General features: G+C 48.6%; 1 protein-coding gene across 1 annotated transcript; it reads left to right on the top strand.

Annotated features, from left to right (window-relative positions):
• The first annotated feature begins 5,777 nt into the window (after nt 1-5,777).
• On the top strand, nt 5,778-22,643 carry Sft2d1 (SFT2 domain containing 1). Its single transcript, XM_052169927.1, has 8 exons — nt 5,778-5,955; nt 13,758-13,844; nt 14,326-14,408; nt 15,513-15,594; nt 16,610-16,645; nt 18,479-18,537; nt 19,564-19,593; nt 22,163-22,643. Exons 1-8 carry the CDS (start codon nt 5,893-5,895, stop codon nt 22,200-22,202), a joined length of 480 nt encoding a protein of 159 aa, XP_052025887.1. The 5' UTR covers nt 5,778-5,892; the 3' UTR covers nt 22,203-22,643.
• The last annotated feature ends 1,042 nt before the right edge of the window (nt 22,644-23,685 follow it).

Genomic DNA, 23,685 nt, shown 5'->3' with positions numbered 1-23,685 from the left:
ACACTGACACCTGGGTCCCAGGCTGGCCTTGAATCCACTACATTCAAGGCCAACGGATGAGGTTACACTCCAAATCCTCTTGCCTCCACCCTCTGAGTACTGGGATTATAAGCACATGGCACTGTGCTTGGGTTTAGGCAGTGCCTGAGGGTAAACCCAGGGCCTAGTGCATGCTAGGCTAACACTATCAGCGGAGCCACACCCTCACCCCATTCTGCCATTCTTAATCAGGTCAAACTCACTTCCCCTGACACAAACCGACAGTTGCCATTTCCTTGGGAACCTGGAGCTGTAGGGAGGCTACACGAGGGCATTTTAACTCATCTGTGTAATGCTGGTCACATTTCCATGAACTGACAATGACGTGTATACAACCACAGAATCTGGGGAATTCATTTTTATTTTTGCCTTTTAGGCAAGTCACATCCAAAACTTGATAGTTGGCTCAACAGTTTAAAGTATCAATTAATGAAGATTTCTTTGTTTGCATGAACTAGCAAGCGAGTCTCAGGCAGGTCTCAACTGGACAGTCACTAAGGGGCATCCTCCACGAGAGACAGCATGACGCCGGTTGCCTGCCGCCTGCACGGAAAGGGAAGCACTTTGTCATTAAGGCACCGAGTGCTTCCTGCTGGCTTTTCAGAGACAGGGTTTGGGGAAGGCATATTCTCTTATGGCAGATCTCCCAGGAAAGTCTAAAGGCCACAGGTGTGCACGGAAATTTCCACGGTGTCTTTTTGGGTTGCTGTGCAAGGTGTGAGACCTGGATGTTTTCTAGAGCTGATCGCTGTTCTCCAACAGCTCTTCTGCTCGGAAGATGGGGAAGGGGGCTCAGCCTGAGGTGATCACACCACACAGCTAGGGCTTCTGTCAGCCCTGATGGTCTGCGGGCACCTTGCTAGCCCCCTGCCTCAGCAGGCCAACATCACTGAAGACATTCCTCCCGCTCCCCCTCACCCTTGCTCTCATTTTTGTGTCAGAGCGCCACAGGCCCCTTTCTGCACCCACAGCCTCTTGGGAGTTCTTCACTTCCAGGCCTCTTGCCAGCACGCCCTTTCAAGCCTCCATCACACCATCAGCGTGTGGATGCTACATGCAATGGCAAACCCCGCGACCCATTCTGACACAAGCACCGCTCTTCTCTCTGGAACCTCATTGCCACACCACCTCCACTGCATCCAAGCGTCGTCCGTTCCTGCCGACAGAATCTGCTTGTTTCTGTCCTCTGCAGGCTGCTCTCACAGAACTGCTTAGCCCTCCTCTGGTCTCTCACCAGCACCTCTGACAGGCCACAGTACATCCATTCCTGGACCCAGTAATTACCTTCCTTGCCCGAGCCAGAGTAAGTTTCCCAGAATGCATCTGCTTCTACCCTGAGCTCAAAGCTCAGCGGTCCCTTTGGCTTTCGTGGAGCACAAGGTCCTGAAACAGGTCTTGTCGCCTCCCTCAGTAGCCTGACTCTTCCCTAGCTCCTCTCTCACCTTAGCTCTCTTAATGCCAACAAAAGCCCACGCTGTCCTTCCAAGAGTGCCCAAGGCTGCTCTCTCCCGTGGGGCCCTGAGGCTCAGCTGTTAGCGCTGCTGTTCTGTTGTAATGGGCAAGTGGGCACGTGCTGTAGGGGTCTGGAGTGGGATGAACACCCCACTCCAGGGTGTTCACTGGGGGAATCACTATCTCATATTAACAGCTTCGTCTTTGTTAATAGTTTGAAGCCTATACAGAAAACAGGACCCCACGTTTCCCCTCCCTCCTAGCCCGGGCAACCTCCCCCTAAATCTGATGACGGGTGTTCTGCTCCTGATGAGCCAACTTGCATGTTTCTGTTATAACTCATTCTCTAGTACAGGAGTCACATTTGGTGCTGTACATGACGTGGGCCGGAACAGATGTACATTGCCACGTGTCTTAGTTAGGGTTGTATTGTTGTGACGAGACACCATGACCTTGGCAATTCTTTACAAAGCAAACATTTCATTGGGTCTGGCTGGCCGGAAGCATGGCAGCACTCTGGTAGAGATGGTGCTGGAGAGACAGCTGAGAGGTCAACATCTGGATCCAAAGGCATCAGGAAGTGGCAATGACACCCCGGCCAGGCATGAGTTTGTGAATCCTCAAAGCCGACCGCTAGTCACATACTTCTTCCAATAAAGACCTACTCCTACTTGCCACACCTACTCCAACAAGACCACAGATTCTAACAGTGCTACCCCCTTGTGGGTCTATGGGGGCCATTTTTATTCAAACCACTGGACCATGTGTCCACCATCACATCCACAAGTAGTTCCATTGCCACAGAAGTTCTCTGTGTCCATTTGACTCATTCACACACACACACACACACACCCCACCCCAATCTCAGAAACCAGCAACTAGTTTTACCTTGTTTGGAATGTGACATGACATCTCGCAGTATGGAGCTGTGATAGATACTGCCTTTTGCACTCTCTGGTCCCATGTCCTTTCCAGCCTAGATGGTTCCTTCCTTCCTTCCTTCCTTCCTTCATTTATTTATTTACTTATTTTTAAAGATGAGGGCTTTCTATGTAGCCCTGGTTGGGCTTGGGCTTGCTATGTTGATCAGGCTGGTCTTGAACTCACAGAGACCTGTCTCCCTCCTCCTAACTGCTGGGATTAAAAGTATGCATCACCAAACCTGGCTTCATAGCCAGGAACTTATATCAGTGTCTCAGAAGGACTTTCCAGAGGTCCAGTCTCTCCACTCACAACCTTATTTTACACCTGGGTTGCCTTGGGTTTGGAAAGTGAGGACTTCTCCACCACTGGAAAAAACCCTGGAGTTTGGGAAAAGGGGAAATATAGAAGCTGGAAGTTCTTCTCATTTCTCTGGGCAATACACTAAAAAAAAAGAGAAATGGGGGCCCAGATCTGGGCGTGTACATGGTGAGGGGGGGGGGTGAACAGTAAGTGCGGCAGGCACAAGGTCCTTCCTGTTTGGGCCCTGATGCGCAGGAAAGTCACCACAAACGCTGACTGGGGGATGCTGAGCCATTTTCTTGAGCACATGCAATTGGGTTCCTGAAAACCTCTGGTCACATCTTTGTCAGCTGATCTTTATGGAACCTTGCTTGCTTCGCGTTGTACAGATTTGTTAAGGTTGGATGCACAACTGCTGCATTATGCCTGAGTGAGGCTTCTCTGACCATCTTCCTAGGAAAGCACATAGGAGCCTGGGCAGGATAGATGGTCCCTGACCCATCAAATAGTGAGACCACCACCACCGCCACCACCAGCACAATGATGTGAAAACTGGGGTACTGAATGGGGCCCAGAAGGGAAATTTGTTTACAACATGAACTGAAATAAGGCAGCCTCACTCCCTGGATCTCGGCTAGGACAGTGGGCTTGAGGTTCAACAAAACTTTGACCCCGAACCTGTATGACCTGGAAAGTGCTACAAGGATTGACTGATTTGTAGCATCTACACCCCCAGAACCTGTTAGTGATGAGGATGGTTTCAGTGTTTTTCCATTTAGTCCCCTTAACAGCTCTGTAAGGAAGGAATGGATGCTTTTCACGTTTGTTTGTTTTAGAGACAGGGCCTCACTGTGTAGCTCTGGCTGTTCCTCACACTCACTATGTAGACCAGGCTGGCTTGAATTCAGAGATCCACTGCCTGTGCCTTTCAAGTGCTGGGTTAAAGGCTTGCGCCTTTATGCCCTCCTTATTTCCACATCTGAAGCCAAGGTTTATTGTGATTTATGTCAAATCCCAAGGCTACAAGAGGTGGGGGCAACCCACGGCTACAAGATTCCAACGCACGGCTTCTCCAGAGCCTAGGCCCTTACTCATTTTATTATGCCCCACAATGGATCTAATAAGTCCTTTGTAGTATTGTTCAGAAGACAGAATTGGCTTCTAGGGAACAAGAAACAATAAAACCTACACATCAGCCTTTTGTTTGGTTGGTTGTGTGTGTTTTTGAGACTGGGTTTCTCTGTGTAGCCTTGTCTGTCCTAGAACTCACTTTGTAGACCAGGTTAGCTTCAAACTCAAGCGATCCTCCTGCCTCTGCCTCCTGAGTGCTGGTACTAAAGGCGTGTGCCACCAACCTCTAGTTCAGTCTTTATTTTGCTTTTAAGATTTGTTTATGCTCTATTTATTTATATAATAACATAAATTTATGTTATATGTAATAATAAGTATATTTATTTATTATGCTCTATTTGCATGTATGCCTGCATGACAAAAGAGGGCATCAGATCCCTTTATAAATGGCTGGGAAGCACCAAGTGGGACCTCTGGAAGAGCATCCAGTGCTCTTAACCTCTGAGCCATCTCTCAGGCCCTCAGTCCTTGTATTTAATAATGACATTTTATTTTATATAATTAAATTTGTCAAGCAATTTATACTTCAAGACATGTGTCTTGTCCAGGGTCTCTATTCCTCATAAGATCTTACTCAGCCTTAAGAATGACAGACGGGCCGGGCGTGGTGGCACACGCTTGTAATCCCAGCACTTGGGAGGCAGAGGCAGGTGGATTTCTGAGTTCGAGGCCAGCCTGGTCTACAGAATGAGTTCCAGGACAGCCAGGGCTACACAGAGAAACCCTGTCTCGAAAAACAAAACAAAACAAAACAAACAAACAAACAAACAAACAAAAGAATGACAGACGAGGCTGGAGAGATGGGCTCAGCGTTTAAGAGCACTGGCTGCTTTTCCAGAGGATTCACACTTTCCCAGCACCCACACAGCAGCTCACAGCCTTCCCTAATTGCAGTTTTAGGGAACCTAATGCCTTCTTCTGATAACTATGGGCAGTGCATGAATGTGGTACACAGACACACAGGCAGGTAAAACATCCATACAAATGAACTTTTAAGAAAAAATGAAAGAAGGGGTGGTCACATATATATCAAATCAGAACACTAAGAGGTTAAGTCTCAGGCAACTGGGTTACTAAATACCTCTCTCTCCCTGTAATACATTCTAGGGTCATTGTTTATTGTTGTTATAATAATTAACACCCTATCATTTGTACAAGTTAATGGGTTTCACTGTGACATTTCCATTCACGTATATGTCACCGGCGTTTTTGAACTGCCACTAATTATTTCAAGTACGTACTGACTCCTTCAAATCAGGGTTTCAACTATATTTTGCGTACAGGCAATTTAATACATTATCAGAAAACAGACTTTTCATAACTACTGTTATCAGATTTTTCTATACGGAAAGTTACTATACTTCTATACAGAAGTTACTATACTTCAAAAGGAAAACGAAATGTACACATTAAAAACGATTTTACTGGACGCCAATGACGATTTTATTGTACATTCGTTATCATCTTTGTGATCTTTCAAAGGGCAAAGGGACAGGGCTTTCGTACTTTCGTTTGTTCAGGTCCAACTCCCTGAGAATGCTGGGCCAGTTTCTTCAGTACAAGGTCTCCTTCTCTAGAGTTCCTGTAATGACTGCTTTTCAGAGGCAGTATGATGGACAATTAACCCTTTAAGGACGAAGCGGTTAGTGAAGTAGTTAAAGGTCGTGTCATTACCATCTCTCCAACTCAAAACAATCAGGGCAGGATTTATCGCACAGTGCCTGTGCAGTCATGCAACTGGACACTGATTCTCCGCACCAGGCCGGACAGACAGATCTTACTCTGCGATCCTCCCTACCGGCGGCAGGTTGAACGTTCTCGAGGGTAAGAAGAGCAACTCACTAACCATCAGCGCCTACCCGAGGGCGCGCCGGAAGTGACGTGTAGGGCCCGCCCCGGCAGCTCAAGAACCAGGAGGTGCGCAAGCTCGAAGGAAGCGGAAGTCCGGATTTCCGGCCGGCGCGTGAAGGTGCGGATTCCTGGCTTCCGGGTGGGCGTGTGGGGCCGACGAGCTAGTGGCCGGCGGCGCGGCCAGCGGACAGGGCTATGGAGAAGCTACGGCGCGTCCTGAGCGGCCAGGACGACGAGGAGCAAGGCCTGAGGGCGCAGGTACCGTCCTCGGCCGCGGCGACAGTGGGAGGGGGCCGCGAACCGCTGTCGGGGAGTCGGTCCCGGATCCCCGGGGCTGTCCGGTCCCAGCTGCTTTGCCATGGCCTTTCTCTGGGCCCTCCCCTTCCTGCACCTATGTTCCGCAGCCCCTGCAGCGAGCTCTGAGGCTCAGGCCGCGGGGCCCGGCTGCCTGTGGTCAGCTCATGCATTCCAGGTCTCAAGCATGAGACCTGGGCGAGAGACCGGAGAGCACAGACGTGAAGCTACAGCGTGCCAAAGGTTGCCTGTGAAATCAGCCCTCTTTAGTAATGCATGTTTTATATTAACAGAGCCCTTGTTGTTTGCATGTGACCCAGACGTGAGACTTGATAAAGACTTACTTCCTCCAGTAAGCGTTTAAAAATAGGCAAACAGGAACTGCTTTGTGTTTTGCATGCGAGCACATTTTGATGTGCCTTGGCACAGACATGGACTTGAGTTCGTATTACGTGAAGATGTTTTGTTTGTTCCTTTTTCGTTTCTGACTTCTTTGTTGGCAGGACTGAGGTAGTAGCTACCTGTGTTAAGACAAGTGAGATCTATATTGTGTCTTGTGTTTTGTTTGTGCTTTTTGCTTTTGTTCTGAGACAAGGTCTCGCTGTGTAGCCCTAGCTAGCCTGGAACTACAAAGGTCCTTCTGCCTCTGCCTCCTGAGAACTGCAATCTGTATTGTAATTGCAATACAAAAGCCTATACATAGTAACATCAGAAATGGCAGTATCTATGGCTTATCAGAGGTACTTGATAGTAACAACTGTTTCATGCACCACTGTTTGTTCTATCTATCTTTGCTGTAGCTATGACCACATGTAGCCATTTAAATTTAAACAGACTAAAATTTAGAGTTTATTTTAGAGTTACTTAGTGGTACATTCCATTTTTAAGTGTTCTGCAGCATGTGGTCAGTGGCTACTGTTCAGACATTGCACTTAGAGTTTGTCAGGCAGTGTGCTCTTATAAATCCGGGGACAAAGAAGCTATCCTGTTCCTTGAAGCTGTTTCTGGAGGAGAGAAAATTGTGTAGAGGAGAGTTCAGCCAAAGGTGAAAGGCTCTGGTGGTGTTGAGTGTGAAGCAGTTATCTCACAGATCTTAGGTCCCCACCTGATTGTCGCTGTCGATGTAATAACAGTGAGTGACTGATAGAGGCCTCCGGTGCACAAAATTTACATCTCAAGCAAGAGTACTGTACTGGCTGGTTTTGTGTATCAACTTGACACAGGCTGGCGTTATCACAGAGAAAGGAGTTTCAGTTGGGGAAGTGCCTCCATGAGATCCAACTGTGAGGCATTTTCTCAATTAGTGATCAAGTGGGGAGGGTCCCTTGTGTGTGGTACCATCTCTAGGCTGGTATTCTTAGGGTCTATAAGAGAGCAGGCTGAGCAAGCCAGGGGAAGCAAGCCAGTAAGGAACATCTCTCCATGGCCTCTGCATCAGCTCCTGCTTCCAACCCTGCTTGAGTTCCAGTCCTGACTTCCTTTTGTGATGAACAGCAACGTGGAAATGTAAGCTCAATAAACCCTTTCCTCCTCAACTTGCTGCTTGGTCATGATGTTTGTGCAGGAATAGAAACCCTGACTAAGACAAGTACTTTACAGTGTTAGTGGAAAGTGCGGTGGAACTGGTACAGCAGCAGGAGGCAGAGGCGGGAGGACCTTCAGGAAGCTTGGGGTTGCCGTAGTGCATAGGGTGGTCAGCCTCTCAGGTAGAGCTTCCACTAGGAGAGAGTGGCGTGCTGGACCAGTGACTGAACCGAGGGAAAGGGAGACACGGGTAGACAAAGGCAGGCAGGCAGGCAAGAGGCGGAAGATTCTGCATCCCATTGCGTCTCCTAGGCTGTGGAGAGGCTTCCTTACTGTGAGTGACTGATACTGTACTAGCCGCTTTCCCATTGCTGACCACAGTGCCTGGCACAAAGACTCAAGGAGGGAAGGTGTGTTGTGGTTTCCAGTTTCATGAGGGCAAGGCACGGTAGATAGTTCAGGTCTTGGATAGATGAGGGGATTCGCTTCACAGCTCCAGGTAGGAGAGAAGGCAGAAGGCAACCCTAATGAGTGATTTCTGCCAAGTAGGCCTTAGCATCTCAAGTTTCCATAATGTCTCAAAGTAGGGCCTCCCCTGAGAAGAGGGGCGAGAGCCTGGGCCTGCTCGTGGGGAAATCTCGGCTATGTGGATCCAGCACTCCAATTTTCTTACCCTTTTAAGATTTTTTACTTCATATGTATAAATATCTTGCTCTCCAAGGATGAGGGGCGTGACAGTGATGAGGGATGGGGTGCAGTGTCATGGTGGCCTTGAAGTAGTAGAGGGACGAGTGCCTAGCCCACTGCTTGTCCTGAAGGGTGTGTGGGAAGAACACATGCCCCTGGGGAGGGTAGACTGCAAGAAGACAGAGAGTTGCTTAGAAGATGGTGAGGACCAGAAAGTTCGGGTAGCGTTCAGGGTGTTGTGGGATTGTAGGTGCCCAGGCTTAGGGTGGGCAGGACAGCAGGGTGTCCTGAGTGGTGATTTCTTGTACTCCAGGATGCACTAGGTCCTCTAAGGAGATGGTTCCCCGGGTGCAGGGCTAGACAAGGGTGTCCGGGCATCCTGGAATTTGAGCTACCGTATCCTGCTGCCGAGAGGCCTGAGCCCAGGATTGACTAGAAGCTAGGGTTCTGGGACATCCTAGAGAAAAGGCCTGAAGCAGGCCTCAGGGAAGCCCGTCCCGCTCTCCACCGCTGTGCGTCTAGAGTTAAACCCAGGTGAGCTTCTCCTCCACCCGCCAGGGCTCAGCTGTGTTTCAGGTGTCCCAGCTCCCTTGCCTGAGTCCTTTCTTAACTGTACAACTTAGCCGTCTTTTAGCCAAGCCATTCTTTCTGGAATCCTCCAACCTGGCTCTTCTAGTGAAGGCAGCAGTGAGTGTCTTCAGAGAGACTCGGCCTGCTCCTAGTTACCCTCCTGTTTGCTCCGGCAGCTGCTCTCACCATTGACTGCCCTCTCCGTCTGCATGGACGACCTGTCTGTCCTTCCACCTGTCGTTGAAGCCTAACAAGTCTCTGCCATGAACTGTTGTTCATAGACTTTGCCCGGAACTCAAAGACTGGGTTGCTTAGAAACCACAGAAGTTTGTTTTTCACTATTCTGGAGGCTGACAGTCCCAAGACGATGATCACAGCTGAATCTGTGTCTCCCAAGGGCCGCTTTATGGTCTGTGGATGTATCATTCGAGTTTCAGGAGAAGGGGTTGGGAATTTCCTGGGAAAGGAAATGAGTCCCACTCCCAAAGGTTCTGTTGTCACATCCTGCATGTCTCCGAGGCTCTGTGTTCTAGCACCAGTTTCTGAAAGGTTAGGATTTGGGGGACACCTATGTGCGTATGTTAGCACAGCATGGCAGTGGACAACTAGTCCATATTAACAAAGGAACTGCCATGTTCCACCTTCAAGCTCACCACATGGAAGATAGTGATGAAAGCCCCTCTCGTATAAGCTAAGCAATGGCTCTCTCAGAAGACCGCATATGACCTGCCAAGGGACTGTGAAACCTTTAGCTACTGTGATGGTTTGTATATGCTCAACTCAGGGAGCGGCACTGTCAGAAGGTAAGGCTCTGTTGGAGTAGGTGTGTCACTGAGGGTATAGGCTTTGAGACCCTCACCCTAGCTGCCTGGCAGCCAGTATTCTCTGCTAGCAGCTTTCAGATGAAGATGTAGAACTCTCAGCTCCTCCTGCACCATGCCTGCCTGGATGCCGCCATGTTCCAGCCTTGATGACAATGGACTGAACCTCTGAACCTGTAAGCCAGCCCCAGTTAAATGTTGTCCTTATAAGAGTTGCCTTGGTCATAGTGTCTGCTCACAGCAGTAAAACCCTAACTAAGACAGTTACTTTTTTTTTTTTTTTTGGTCATTTAACTCCAAAAATTCATGTGTTCTCTGAGTTGAGTCTTCTATATGATATTGAGCTGCCGAGTGGCTGGGGCCTCTACATAGCTGCACGATTAGGACAGTCCCAGAAAAAGACCAAGCAGTTAAGGTTAGAGACTCAAGCCTCTCAGGCCTAGGGTCCACTGTGTGAAGATGAGCAGCCAGCGGGGAGCTGCAGGTCAGCACTGCAGCTCCCTTCAGAGCCTGTGGCGCTCCAGGCCCACGTGGAATGGCAGCTTCCCAGGAGGCTGTGTCACTGCTCGTGGTCAGGCCTGAGCAGGCACATCTAAGGGCTGGATTCTGAATGTCCTTAAACTCATATGCTAAGGCTCAACTCCCAGCATGATAGTCTTAAGGTGTCCTTAAAAGACACCCCAGGGAGCTCATTTGACCCTTTTCTCATGTGCAGAGGCAGCAGATACCATCACTAACACTTGATCTTAGTCTCACAGTTTCCAGAATCTGGAGGAGGAAGAAGAGGTCGTGATGGTGGTGGTGGTGGTGGTGATGGTGATAGTGTTTTGTTACAGCCTCTGGCATACTGGTTTGTGTGTGTTTTAGACAAGGTGTCTATGTGGCTGGCTTAGAACTCACTATGTAGACAAGGGTGGTCACTGCCTCTGCCTCCCAAGTGTTAGGATTACAGACAGGCACCACCATGCCTGGTCAACATATAATGTTTGTTTGTTTGTTTGTGACCAGGAGCTGAGCCCCTCACCTAGCTCTTAGAAACACATAGTTGCTCTCAGTATCAGGAGTGGCTGGCCGCCCGGCTGCCTGACTATGCAGGCTGGAGAGAGACATCTTTTGAGATTTTTGCAGCTGGCCTGAGGGGCAGGGTCCTACGGCAGGTAGGCCGTAAATGTGTACCTTCCCTGGGACAGTTAGGAAGGGTCTCTCCCAGGTGCCAGAGCAGGGGCCTGGTGCTCTTGTAAGTGGATGTCTTAGGTGCTTTTCTGTTGCTGTGATAAGGCATCGTGACCAAGGCAGCTTACAGAAGAGTTTATCTGGGGCTTTCAGTTTCGGAGTGTGAGTCCGTGACTGTCATGGTAGGGAGCGTGATGCCAGGTAGTGAACATGGCTCTGGAGCAGTAGCTGCGAGCTAACTGGGAGTGGCCTGGACCTTCAAAACCTCAAAGCTCACCCCGAAGCCGTACACCTTAATCCTGCCCAAACCGTTCACAAAGAGTGAGCGATGGGGGCTGCTGTCACTCAGCCCATGAGCGCCCGCCCACTGCTGCTGTCAGAGAGGAGCAGGGGAGCAGAACTAGGAGGCTTGAGGTGGTTCCGGTAAGAAAGGAGGCTGGGGGTGAGGAGACCTGAAAACAGACCTGACCAAGCGCCACCACAAGTGCTGCTCAGCTTACTGCCACTGAGAGGAGAGGCTGAGGGCCTGGCGTGGAGCCGGTGAGGCAGGCGAGGTAGCAGCTCCTAGGACATTGCTGATTTCTTAAGACTAGTTTCCTTTTGTGTATATGACTCTTTTATCTCCATGTATGTATGTGTGCACCATATGCATAGCTGATGCCCACTGAGACCAGAAAATGGCATCGGATACCCTGGAACTTGAATTGGGAATGGTTGTGACTACCATATGGGTGCTGGGAGTAGAACCCAGGTCCACTGCTCTTAGCTCCTGAACCCCAGCCCCAAGACTGGGGTTTTTGAACAAGGATTTCAGAGACAGGGGAATTACAGGGAGGAAGGTGGCTCTGGCAGTAGGTCAGTGGGTGGGTTGAAAGAGAAAAGTCACTGGAGATGGGTTGAAGAATAGAAAGGATGCGCTGTCCATGTTGAATATGGAGAACAGCATGTGGGTAGCAGTGGCCTTATGGCCAGGAGTCCTCAAGGAGAGGACAAAGAAAGCTGGTCAGGGACAACTGGGGGACAAAATGGCTCTTTACCTCATGAACCCCAGGAGGAGAGGGGGCAAGCAAGTGTGGAACAGCCCTGAGGGGCAGGGCCTTCAGCCTCTCTGATCGTGTCTTTGTACATGCCAGCCATTTGGCGAGAGAAGTGGAGGGGATGCAGCAGTGAGGGCTTTTATTAATGGAAAGCCACAGCAGGTGTCTGGAGGACTGGGCTCTGGGCTCTGTGGCTGTAACTCTCCCTGGCCCTGCACGTGGTGTGGCCGTCATCAGGTACAGGTGCAGAGCTGTGGTCACTGTGTGGTGTGTCCACTCGTTCCTCTCACTGCCTGTGTGGCTGAGACGTTAGCGCCAGTGGTTGTTTTTCAATCCTGATTCCTTGCTCTGTCTTCTCGGTGGCCTCCTGGTCAAAGGCTTTACTGTCTCATGTGATGGCAAGAAGTCCTGAAGATGAAAAGTGAAAACTGTAGCATCTATGACATGTATGCATGTATGACAGAGCATGATCTGATTTATGTGCAGCAGGTTATTTGTTAAGTGATACACACATTTGGGGTGTTTTATTCTGTGACTGGAATACAGGTAGTGTATAAATCCCTGGTAAGAAGGGGCTTTGGGTATCCATAGTCCATTCACCCAATTTCCAACCACATGTCCAGTTAGGCTGTAGTGGGAGGCGGGGAGGGGGGCGTTGCTGGAATCAGTTAAAGTGCAAAGACTCTAAGATACATTAAATGTGGTGTGGTGTGTTGATGGAGCACTGACTTTTCTCTGCCTTTCATGCTGCGTAAGGTGATCTGCTGAGGTAAGGAGTGGAGACCAAAGGGATTGCAAGCTGATGCCCACAACTTCCTATTGTGATTTCACCACTGAAAATGTCCTGAGCTGCTGTTCTTACATTTTTTAAGTGCACATGGTAGTGCCCATTAGAAATTTAAATTTTGGTATAGAAATTCTTGTAAATTTCTAGTTCTAACTTTGAACTTGGTGTATAGTTTTGGCTGGCTTTGAACTCCTGATCCTCCTGCCTCTACTTCCCAAGCATTGGGATTGCAGGCATGCACTACCATGCCTGGCTAAATGTCTAGTTTCTTCAAGGGCCCCAGAAGCCAGCTCGATCCGCTGGCTGGAGACCCATTGCAGTGTGGTTCACTGAGGCCCCGGGCTGTCCTCTAGATGGAGCACACACACCCTCGCCGGATGCCCTCCCTCTCCCTCTCCAGTTCCCCTGCTTCAGTAAAGGTTTCTACTGAGCTCGTCCTTGCCCCCTGGCCTCGGCCTGGTGGAAGGTGAGAGTGCAGGATGAGCCTGTGTGCTGTTTCCAGCATGCAGACCACCTGGCTTTATCCCAGTCTAAAGATGGCTCTCTACCACTGTGTGGCTGGGCCTGCGGCCCTCTACCACTGTGTGGCTGGGCCTGCGGCCCTCTACCACTGTGTGGCTGGGCCTGCGGCCCTCTACCACTGTGTGGCTGGGCCTGCGGCTCTCTACCACTGTGTGGCTGGGCCTGCGGCTCTCTACCACGGTGTGGCTGGGCCTGTGGCTCTCTACCACGGTGTGGCTGGGCCTGCGGCTCTCTACCACTGTGTGGCTGGGCCTGCTGCTCTCTACCACTGTGTGGCTGGGCCTGGATGAACACGTATGTGCTGCACCCACCAGGGAAGGGCTTTCCGAGACCCGACAGTACTGTGATCCTCCTGCCAGGTTGATGTCCAGCATCAGCTCATGTTCATTGTCCTCATAACCAGAAGTGACTCTGTTATGTGTGCTGCCAGGCATGGTGGTACACACCCTTACTCCCTGCACTTGGGAGGCAGAGACAGGCATATCTCTAGGAGTTCAAGGCCAGCCTGATCTACATAGTGAGTTCTAGGACAGCCAGAGATACGTAGAGAATCCTTGTCTCAAAAGACAAAGAAGCTTGCTTAATGTAGTGGAATCAGATTGATACATGCCGACCTAACTTTCTGTACCGTCCCTCTTTCCTAAGGTCCTGGATGCCTCCTCCCTGAGTTTCAACACCAGGCTGAAGTGGTTTGTCATATGCTTTGTTGCTGGCATTTTCTTTTCAATCCTTGTGAGTTAAGACATTGTTTTTTTTAATCTTATATTGTTCTAAACGAATAATTTAATTTAGAACCAACAGAATAGCCTGCTTTATCTAAATGTTAGATTATTTTGATGGAATGCAGTGACCATAAATAAATGTGTAGGGACTGATTAAAAATAAACAGAAATTAATGTTATGGTAATTTAGAGAAAATGTTAAAATTGTATTTGGAGCACCAATTTTTCTTGAAAACTAGACAATCAATGATGTAGATGTGTTTTAGTAAGCCTGTTTTAACTTGGCACTCAAATGAATACTTAGTTTCAGACAAGTGTGGAGACAGTTCTGCTAGAGCACATTTGTATACCCTGATACAGGAAACTATATTACCATAGTTGAATTTATGTATTATTGTATAGTACTTAGTATCAACCACTGTAGTAGAACTTTCTAATTCTGGGCTCTGAAGATCATGTTGTTATCTATCTAACTATAAATTCTCCTTTAGGGAACTGGCTTGCTATGGCTTCCCAATGGCATCAAGCTCTTTGCAGTATTTTACACCCTTGGAAACCTTGCTGCATTGGCCAGGTGTGTGTATACTTTGGCTTCTTAAAATGCCTTGTTTGCTGTTGGTACCAGATTTTCTTTCTAATAAGTCTTTGTAAGTAGCATGTTTCTGTTGATTGTTTATAATGTCAGTTTTGCAGCAAAATTTATGTTCATTCTGTAATACTGCTATTGTGTGCCTGAGTTCCGGGGATAGTGAGTGGTTAGCAGTGCGTTTGGGGAGCACAGAGGCTAGGTCCAGCCTGGGGTCTGCTCCAGACCCCAGCTGTGTAGGTGCCACCCTTCAGTCCTGGCTCTTGTGGAGTGGAGGTTTTGTGAGGAAGCTCACACAGGAAGCTGGGAACAGCTGTGACAGTGTCGGTGCAGTGCAGAGCACTGAGGCTGGTGAGTGAGCGGCAGGGACTGGAGCTGCCGCGTGTCTTCTGAGAGATCGTCGCTGTGGGGATGAGCAGAGCATCCAGGCCACTTGTGATCCTGTGATGTTTCTGCAGGCTGGGAGTCTGCCCAGAGCTGCATCCCGCATCCCTGGGGGTTTGCATGCACGCCCATGTTTGGAGGGTCACCTCCGGGCCTTGCTTCCACCCATGGCTGGGTGGGCATGGGAGGTAGTCTGTGGCCTCTTCACCCTCATGCCATCACACCAATATCATGCTAAGGCCATAGCATGACTTGAAGTGTCCTTTCAAAGGTAAGGGGAAACCAAGCATGGTGGACATGCATGTAATACCTGTTTTCTGGAGGAGAAAACAGAACTGTCGCAAAGTCTAGGCCAGCCTGGGCTAGTAGCAGGCCCGGATGTCAAAATGACAACAGAATGAAAGTAACTGCCCAGTACTCAGAAGGTGAGGCAGGAGGATTGTGACTTTATGACCTGCCTGGGCTACATAGAAAGACCCTGTCTCAAAGGAAGAACAACAGCCAAGTTAGGGGAGAAGTTCCTGGCACAGACGGGCGAGGTGTGCAGGCCTACCTAGGCGTTGTCCCCAACAGCAGCAAAGACAATGGATCCACAGACAAGTAAAGCGAGAACTAAAGCAGCCCACACAGCTTATTTTATAGCAGTTTTATGTCTGCATAGCCAGACAAATTAATAACTAGAGCCATCTTTTACCTTGTTTCAAATAGTACATGCTTTTTAATGGGACCTATGAAACAACTGAAGAAAATGTTTGAAACAACAAGATTGCTTGCAACAATTATTATGCTTGTAAGTAAATAATGTTAATTTTATAAACTTATTAATGTCTTTTCTGCATTATTGCTGTGAGAAAGTGTATATGTGTGTGAAGTAACAGAATGGTAAAGAGTTTGGCTTGTAGAACATTGTCTAATATGATCAGCTAGTTGGAACATGCTTCCTGCTGTATGCACATTGTATAGATGGATTAGTTAGGAAAATCAGTGGCCATATTTCATTTTTAAGCCCTACACATGTTGGGATGTCTGTTCCTCAGGGGGAGAAGGTGCAGTACTTGCGAACATATAAATCTTCTCAGGGAGAGTTGGGATTGTAACTTGTGTGGTTTCTTTCTGCTGTCTTCTCAGCAGTGCTCTAAGTTGAGTCCCTTCATGTGACAGGCTCTTATTGCAGCTGTCACTGTCACTTAGTGCTCTGAAGTACTGTGGCTGTCACTCAGTGCTGGTTGTTGAGTCCTGCAGTGTGCAGGAAAATGTTGAGCCTGAGTTAAGTTGCTGCACACGGATTCTGCCTCACAGAAATGGCAGAGGCAACGGTGGCCTCAGTACAGATGAAGCAGTGTGCAAGTGCTTTCTGGTCAGAGAGAGGAAGGCTGAGTGAGCCCTAGACAGGCCTTTCAGCAAACCCTGAAAACAGGGGGTGGGGGGTCACGTCAGATCCCCCCAGCTTAGGCTCCCACTCCATTCTCCCTGGCCTGTCTAGGTGACGTGGGTGTGCAGCAAGCTCCTGTGTGGGGCACATCTGCCAGCACTGTCGTGAGCATCCACAAGACCCAGGAGTAGCCACTTTTTCTCTACACTTTACTTTCCAGTCTTCCCTTTGCTTGGCCAGCACATTATTTAGGGCTTCCGTCTGCTGGGCAGACGTGCTGCTTCTGTAGGCTTTAAGGTGGCAGCAGAGGCCACAGTCCCATTTATTTGTTTATTCTGTTGCATGTTATCCAAGCAGATGAATGCAGACATTTGTGCATTTTTGTTGGGCCCTTGAAAACCTAGGTTTCTCATGAACTCTTTCCTTCCTATAGCTGTGCCTGGTATTTACCTTGTGTGCTGCTCTGTGGGTAAGTTATATCAGCCATGCTGGCTGTCTGCTCACTGTCCCCGCTCCACCATTGTCCTAGAACAGAACAGGCCAGCTTCCTGAAGCCCTCAAGAGTCCGCGTCCCTGAAACAGATGTAAGGGGCGTCTGCTGTCTGTAACTACAGAGGTTGTTGTTAAGCATAGGTCCTGTGAGCATACTCTTGCTGAGACTGCCTGCTGCTCTGACAGCATCCTAGGCTGGGCCTGTGTCCTCTGCTTTGCCTGATGCAGACTCTGTGTGCTTTGGGGAAGCAACAGTGGGAAGAGCTCCCAGAGAAGGCCGTCCAGAGAACAAGCAGGTCAACAAATAAGATTAGAAAGAATCCACCAGACCACTTGTTGTGGTGATAGCAGCAATCAGCAGCCTAGAGGCAGAGACAGACAGCGCTCTTGAGTTTGAGGTCAGCCTGCTCTACATAGTAACTTCCAGGTCAGCTAAGGGCGTCATATGCCATGATGCACATATAGAAGTCAGAGGACAACTTACAAGAGCCAGTTCTCTCCTTCCACGGTGTGGGTAAGGTTGTCAGGCTTGGCAAACAATTGCTTTTTACCACTAATCCATCTTGTCTCCTCTCCTTTAAGGGCAGGGCTAGGCATGTAGCTCTGGGGTAGAGAGCATTTGTCCAGCTGGAGACAAATCCTGGTTTTGATCCTCAGCACCTGCCCACCCTCTTCCCCCAAAATATTAGGAATTCTCAAGTCAGTTGTCTTAGAGCATTGTGGGAACTTTATATTATCCCAGAAAACTGCAGTCATATAATTGTCCTTTTAAAAACAAACAAACAAACAAAAACAAAAACATCTCTCTGGGTAATGGTTGCACATGGCTTTAATCCCAGCACTGAGGAGGCAGAGGCAGGAGGATCTTTGTGAGTTTGATGCCAAAGTGAGTCCATGACAGCCAGGGCTACACAGAGAAACCCTGTCACAGAAAAGAAGCAAAAGCGAAACTTCAAGAAGCCAGGCAGGATAGTATATGCTATAATCCCAGTACATGGAAGGTTGAGGCAGGAGGATTGCTGTAGGTTCAAGGCCAGTCTGGGCTGTATGGCAAAACATCTTCAAGAACAAAGTCTTGAGAAGGGGCAGGAAGGGCAAGTAATTCTCTGGAGTTTTACGGGTTTTAAATGCTGATTCTAGGGCTGGAGAGATGGCTCAGCGGTTAAGAGCACTGACAGCTCTTCTAGAGGTCCTGAGTTCAATTCCCAGCACCCACATGGTGGCTCACAACCATCTATAATGAAATCTGATGCCTTCTTCTGGTGTGTCTGAAGACAGCTACAGTGTACTTACTTACATATAATAAATAAATAAATCTTTAAAAAAAATGCTGATTCTAGGAAAGGTTAGATCATGTTGTAGCATCAGGGTTACATGAAGCTGTGACCTTGAGAGTTCTGTCCCAGCCTTTGCATAACTATAACAGTCACTCATGCTGTGTATTTTATAGTATGTAAGATAATAGAGATGGCATTGGGAAGGAAATGTACTTCATGGGCTAAAACTAGGTAAAGTTTTAAAATAGGGATAAAAATGAATAAACAAGCAGGATATCCATTTTATTTTGTTTTGTTTTGTTTTTTTGGCTTTTTCGAGACAGGGTTTCTCTGTGTAGCCCTGGCTGTCCTGGAACTCACTCTGTAGACCAGGCTGGCCTCGAACTCAGAAATCCACCTGCCTCTGCCTCCCAGAGTGCTGGGATTACAGGCGTGCGCCACCACCACCCGGCAGGATATCCATTTTAAAGCAAAGAATTGAACCTGATTTATAATGCTATGATTTAAAACCTAAATGTGTTGTCTATTGCCAGTGGAAGAAGAAGGGGCTGGCCTTACTCTTCTGCATACTGCAGTTCCTGTCGATGACCTGGTAAGTCTCTTCTACACCAGCTACAGAATGAAAACTTCTAGGATGGTAGAAGCATCACTTAGATTCTAGAGAGCCCTAAAAAGGATGGTAGAGGCCTATGCCTGTGGTCCAGACCCTGCAAAGTCAGATGGAGTGAGGCCCATTCTGAACAGGGTGCCTCCTGGTACTTCTGGAGAGCTGTGGCATCAGCAGGCTACTGTGGGAAGAGAATTGATCAGAAATGCAGGCAAAGCCACCTGAATTCTCACAGGAGGAAGCTCACAGGGTGCCCACAGGTGTCAAGTGCCCCAGGCGTTCCACTGACCGGTGCTGTGCCTTCTTTCCAGTGCTATGTCCTCCTCTCAGCCCTGTGTGACTCACTCTGTCTCCACTCCCCACCCTGCTGCCATCAGACTACAGAGCAGATTTTCCTTGCCTCTCTCAGTTTTGTTGTTTTGTGTCTTTCCCATTGCCTGTCACCCAGCTGGGCTCAACTTCTCCTCTGGCTGTTTCTACCTGTCCACTGACAGATACCACACCATGCATGTCAGACTCACTGTGAAAGGCTGCTTGACTCTTTGACTGGCATGTGGAGGATTTAGGTAAATCACACAGGCTACTCTCTTACATTGTGCTTTCCTTTAATGTGGCTTTTCTCCAGAAAGTTGTCCCATACTTAGTAATGCTAGCTTGGCTGGAAAGCTAAGAGGGCAGCTTCTGCAGCGGCCTCAGCATCAGTGTCACAGTCACGGAAGTCACTGAACACACTATTGGCTGTGCCTGTAGCTCAGTGACAGAGGACCTGGGCCATCCCCAGCCCAGCAGCGTCTACACGCTGCTCAGGAGGCAGTCTTGTGACTTGAAGCTGCAGGTCCCGGAAGGTCGGAATCTCACAAGTTCCTAATCAGTGCTATTGCCCAGGATGGAGTCACAGCTTGAGAACCACTGGCCGGTGTCCTGCTGCTGAGGTGGCCACAGTAGATGTAGGCAGTGGGGAGAAGGGCTTGGTGTGGAGAATGTGTCAACATCCTGGACTCTCTCTTGCAGGTACAGTCTGTCCTACATCCCGTATGCAAGGTGAGCTCTGAATTCCATTGTACTCCTGGACATGAGTTTAAGAAACTTTTACATTAAGCTCTGTATGGGTGGGCATGGTAGCACAACTTTGTGAGTTCAAGGCTTATCTGGTCTATATAGTGAGCACCAGGACAGTCAGGCCTACATAATGAGACAACAAAATTTACAGCAGGCTTTTTAGTAAATTTTGTTGACTTTGTTGCTTTAAGAAAGTTATTTTTAAGAATGACTAAAAAGCTTAGGGTATAAACTGCCCTCAGGTGAGTGGCCGTCTTGCTGCACATAGCAGCCGGAGCACCATTTGCATCTGCCTTGCTATATGAACACTTAACAGGGGATTTGATAGGAAATCTGGATCTTTCTGATCAGTACCCAAGAAGCAGAGACTCCAGCAAGAAAAACTATTTTGGAAAGCAGTAAGGGAAGTTAGGGTTAGGGAATCAAGGTACAGAAAGCTCGCTCTTCACGGTTGGGGGCGGGGCTGAGAGGCCGGCATCCAAACCCTCGGCAGCAGCGGTGCAGCCGTGCTGCTGTCTCTGCTTTCCTAGAGGAACGTGGTCATTATCTGTAGAAGAGAACATGAGTTCATTCCAACCTTAAACCTCATAGAGTTGGAGTAAACAGTTCTGGTGAAGTCAGGCTTTGTCTCTGTGGAATTTGGAGACACCTTATATATTTAAAGGACAGCAGAATTATATACCTGATGTCAACAGTGGAAGACATTGTTTTTATTCCATCTCTTACTGTGAGTGATTATTTCTGACAAACATATAAAAGGAAGAAAAGCAAAGCAAGGTGAACTGCAGGACGGAGGCCTGGGATGAATGCAGAGGCTCACGTGGGGCAGAGGGCGAGACACTGTCCCGTCACAGCCAAGCCAGGGCTCTGGGAGGTGACCACGGCCCAGAAGTCCAGGCTTCTGGACGGAGTGCGGCACGCAGCATGCAGAATGCGTCTCGCAGTTTATTAGTGGGTATTTTGAACAGCAGTTTTTTTAATTTAAGCACATTATGTAATGGTTTAGACACTTAGAGGGGAACATGAAAGCCAAATGAATGGAGTTTATCTCATCGTTCAGGCAGTGTTTAGAATACAGCAGTGAGATTCACTGTCTGCTTCCTGGACAACAGAGCAAGCGGCTGTGCTCGCACTCTGCCACCATGGTGTCCTGTCTCTCTCTAGCCAGATCCCAACTGGTAAATAACCAGGACTCAAACTGATTCCACAGGGAGCGAACACAAGTGACGCTTGCCACCCAGTAATGGGTTTATCTAGCTCACATTCCCAGGTCACAGACCATCACTGACAGAAGGCAGGGCCGTGTAAACTGTGGAGGATCACTGCTTCCTGACTTTCTTGGGAAGTCAGTTAGGTGTGGCCAACTTGGCCGTAAGGCTCGGGAGTACTTCCTGGGGACTGTCATTGTCCACAGTGGGCTGAGCCCGCCCATATCAATTAATAATCAAAACAATCCCCACAAACATGCCCACAGTCCAGTCTGACCCATCAACCTCTGAGAGTCCTTCTCAGGTCATTCTTTAAGCCGAATAGGACAGGTCATCGCCAGGTCAGGTCAGCCCTCTCTCCTGCAGGCTGTGGGATTCTCTTCTTTCTGTGGCTAACTTAAACCCCATTGTGGGGGCTGGAGTGGTGGCTCAGGAGTGCTGGCTGCTCTTCAGGAAGACAAACCACCCCGTCAGGTGGCTCACCCGTCTGCATGTCTAGCCCCAGCTCCTGGGGTCTGTGTGCCTTCTCTGGACTCCGCAGGCATCCACATACACAAAACAAATGTTTAAGAAAACCAACACATAGTCTTCGTCCATTCACACTCACTGTTGGACGTGTAGGCTGATTCCATAGCTTGGCTGTTGTGACCATTACATGGCTATGCAAGGTTTTTTTTTGTTTTTTGTTTTTTGGATTTGTTTTTTTCGAGACAGGGTTTCTCTGTATAGCCTTGGCTGTCCTGGAACTCACTCTGTAGACCAGGCTGGCCTCGAACTCAGAAATCCACCTGCCTCTGCGTCCCAAGTGCTGGGATTACAGGTGTACGCCACCATTGCCTGGCTTGCAAGTTTAAAAAAAAAAAAAATTAAATCTTTTTTTTTTTCTTTTCTTTTCTTTTCTTTTCTTTTTTTTTTAAGACAGGGTTTCTCTGTGTAGCCCTGGCTATCCTGGAACTCACTCTTTAGACCAGGCTGGCCTCGAACTCAGAAATCCGCCTGCCTCTGTGTCCCAAGTGCTGGGATTAAAGGTGTGTGTCACCACCGCCCGGCCTAAACATTAATTCTTATAAAAACTTAATTCCCAGATTATTATGTTATTGAGATTCATTTTTTATTAAAATCGGGGTTATTCCTTTTACCATTTCAAAAATTAGCAAGAAAACATCAAAAGCACTTGCAGATCTTCTGAGTGTTTCTCAGCAGAGCCCTGGTTCCGTGGAGACCCTGCTGCAGAGTCCAGCCCTGCTGGGGAGTTGTGTGTGTGGCTGGGGAGTGTGTGGTGGGCCTCGCTGGTGCTCCTGCACACTGCTGCTTCATGGCCTATGTCCTCCCTCTTCCCTCAGGGACGCGGTGCTCAAGTGCTGCTCCTCCCTCATCAGCTGAAAGGCGAGTCCACCCAGGTGTGCTTGGAAACAGTACTGAGGCTGTGCCTGCTGCAGGGTCATGCCAGAGACAGCAGCAGCCCCCGCCCCTGCCACGGACCCCGAAGCTCCCCGCGTAGCCCTGTGCTCCCTGTCCACTAACCTCTGCTCCCAAAGACGACGGGATCATAATCATTGCCACCTGTAAATAATTCTTACTCCATTTTTAATCTTTAGAAACAGCTTTTGAAATGTGAATATTTAAGGTATGAACCTGTGTTGTAATATATATATATGTCCAGCTTATTTGACTTTTTAAATGCTCTACAACTTCAAAAGGATTTTTTTAACTTTAAAAATGTGAAACTTTATATACTTCAAGCTTAAAATTACTTATTACGTGTAATAAAAAGTAATATATGTATCTCTACAGTTTTGAAATAAACCACTCTTGGAAATGTAACATTTTCTGGATCAACTGTTTAATACATTAAGTAGCTCAGCTCTGAGAGACCCAGCTCCAGCCCGTGCAGGTGCAGCCTCTGCCTGTGTGAGAATTACATTACTGAGACTGAGACCCAGCTCTCAGAAGTTAAGGGCCAGACATGGACACTTAATCCCAGCTCTGGGGAGACCAGCTAGGGGTACACAGTGAGGCTCCACGTGGGTGCTAGGTGGCTAGAGGGGTGATTCTGCTTAAACTCTTGATTTTCTCCAGAGAACCAGTTTAATTTCTACCGCCCACGGGGTACAACCATCTTTTAGTTCCAGTTGTAGGGGATATGAGCCCCTCCTGGCCTCCAGAGTCTCCACATGCACATGACAACCAGGCATACATGTAAACAAAGCACTCATATACACAAAAACTAATCTTCAAACCTGCCGACTGAGGGTGTCACCTGCCCACCCTGGAGCCACCTTGGTGACAGATAAGAACACTGGCTCTGAGTACCCTGAGGAGGTGAGGGACATTCTATCCTGAGGGCAGGGCCGGGTGCTGTGCTGCTCTGCACCTGCTGAGAGAAGCAGGTCTTAGTTCCACACACAGTAGTGAAGGAAAGAGCTTGCATTTTAGGCTCAGGGAAGAACAGTCACTGCCATGCTCCCTACCCGAGCCGTGCCCGTCTAAAGTGCCTATCCTGTCCAGTCAGCCTGGATTCTGGTGGGCCAAGCCGCGCTGTGCATGTTCCTGTGCCACTCCTTTGAGTCACCTGATTCTGCTTCCGTGGATGTCAACTTGCTGCTGGGAAGAGAGCAGAATTAGGGGTCCTCTTCGAAAAATATCTCCAAGTAGACTTTAAAACCCAGGTAGTGTCTGCTCACCTTGTGTCCTGTCCTGCCGGGGTAGAGCCAGTTCCAAGGAAGGGGTCTTTCAGAAGCTGGGAGAGAAAGAACCAGAGGCTACTTGGAGGAACTGAGGCCTTGGAGTTCTTCCGGTGCCAGGATCAGCGTGGTTCACAGAAAAGCAATACTCTGTAGCGGCTCAAAACTGGTACAGGTCTCAG

The sequence above is a fragment of the Apodemus sylvaticus genome, chromosome 23, assembly GCF_947179515.1.
Source record: "Apodemus sylvaticus chromosome 23, mApoSyl1.1, whole genome shotgun sequence".
NCBI classification, from domain to species: domain Eukaryota; kingdom Metazoa; phylum Chordata; class Mammalia; order Rodentia; family Muridae; genus Apodemus; species Apodemus sylvaticus.
The sequence above is the reverse complement of the archived record's forward strand: the minus strand, read 5'-3'. Positions and strand labels throughout refer to the sequence as shown.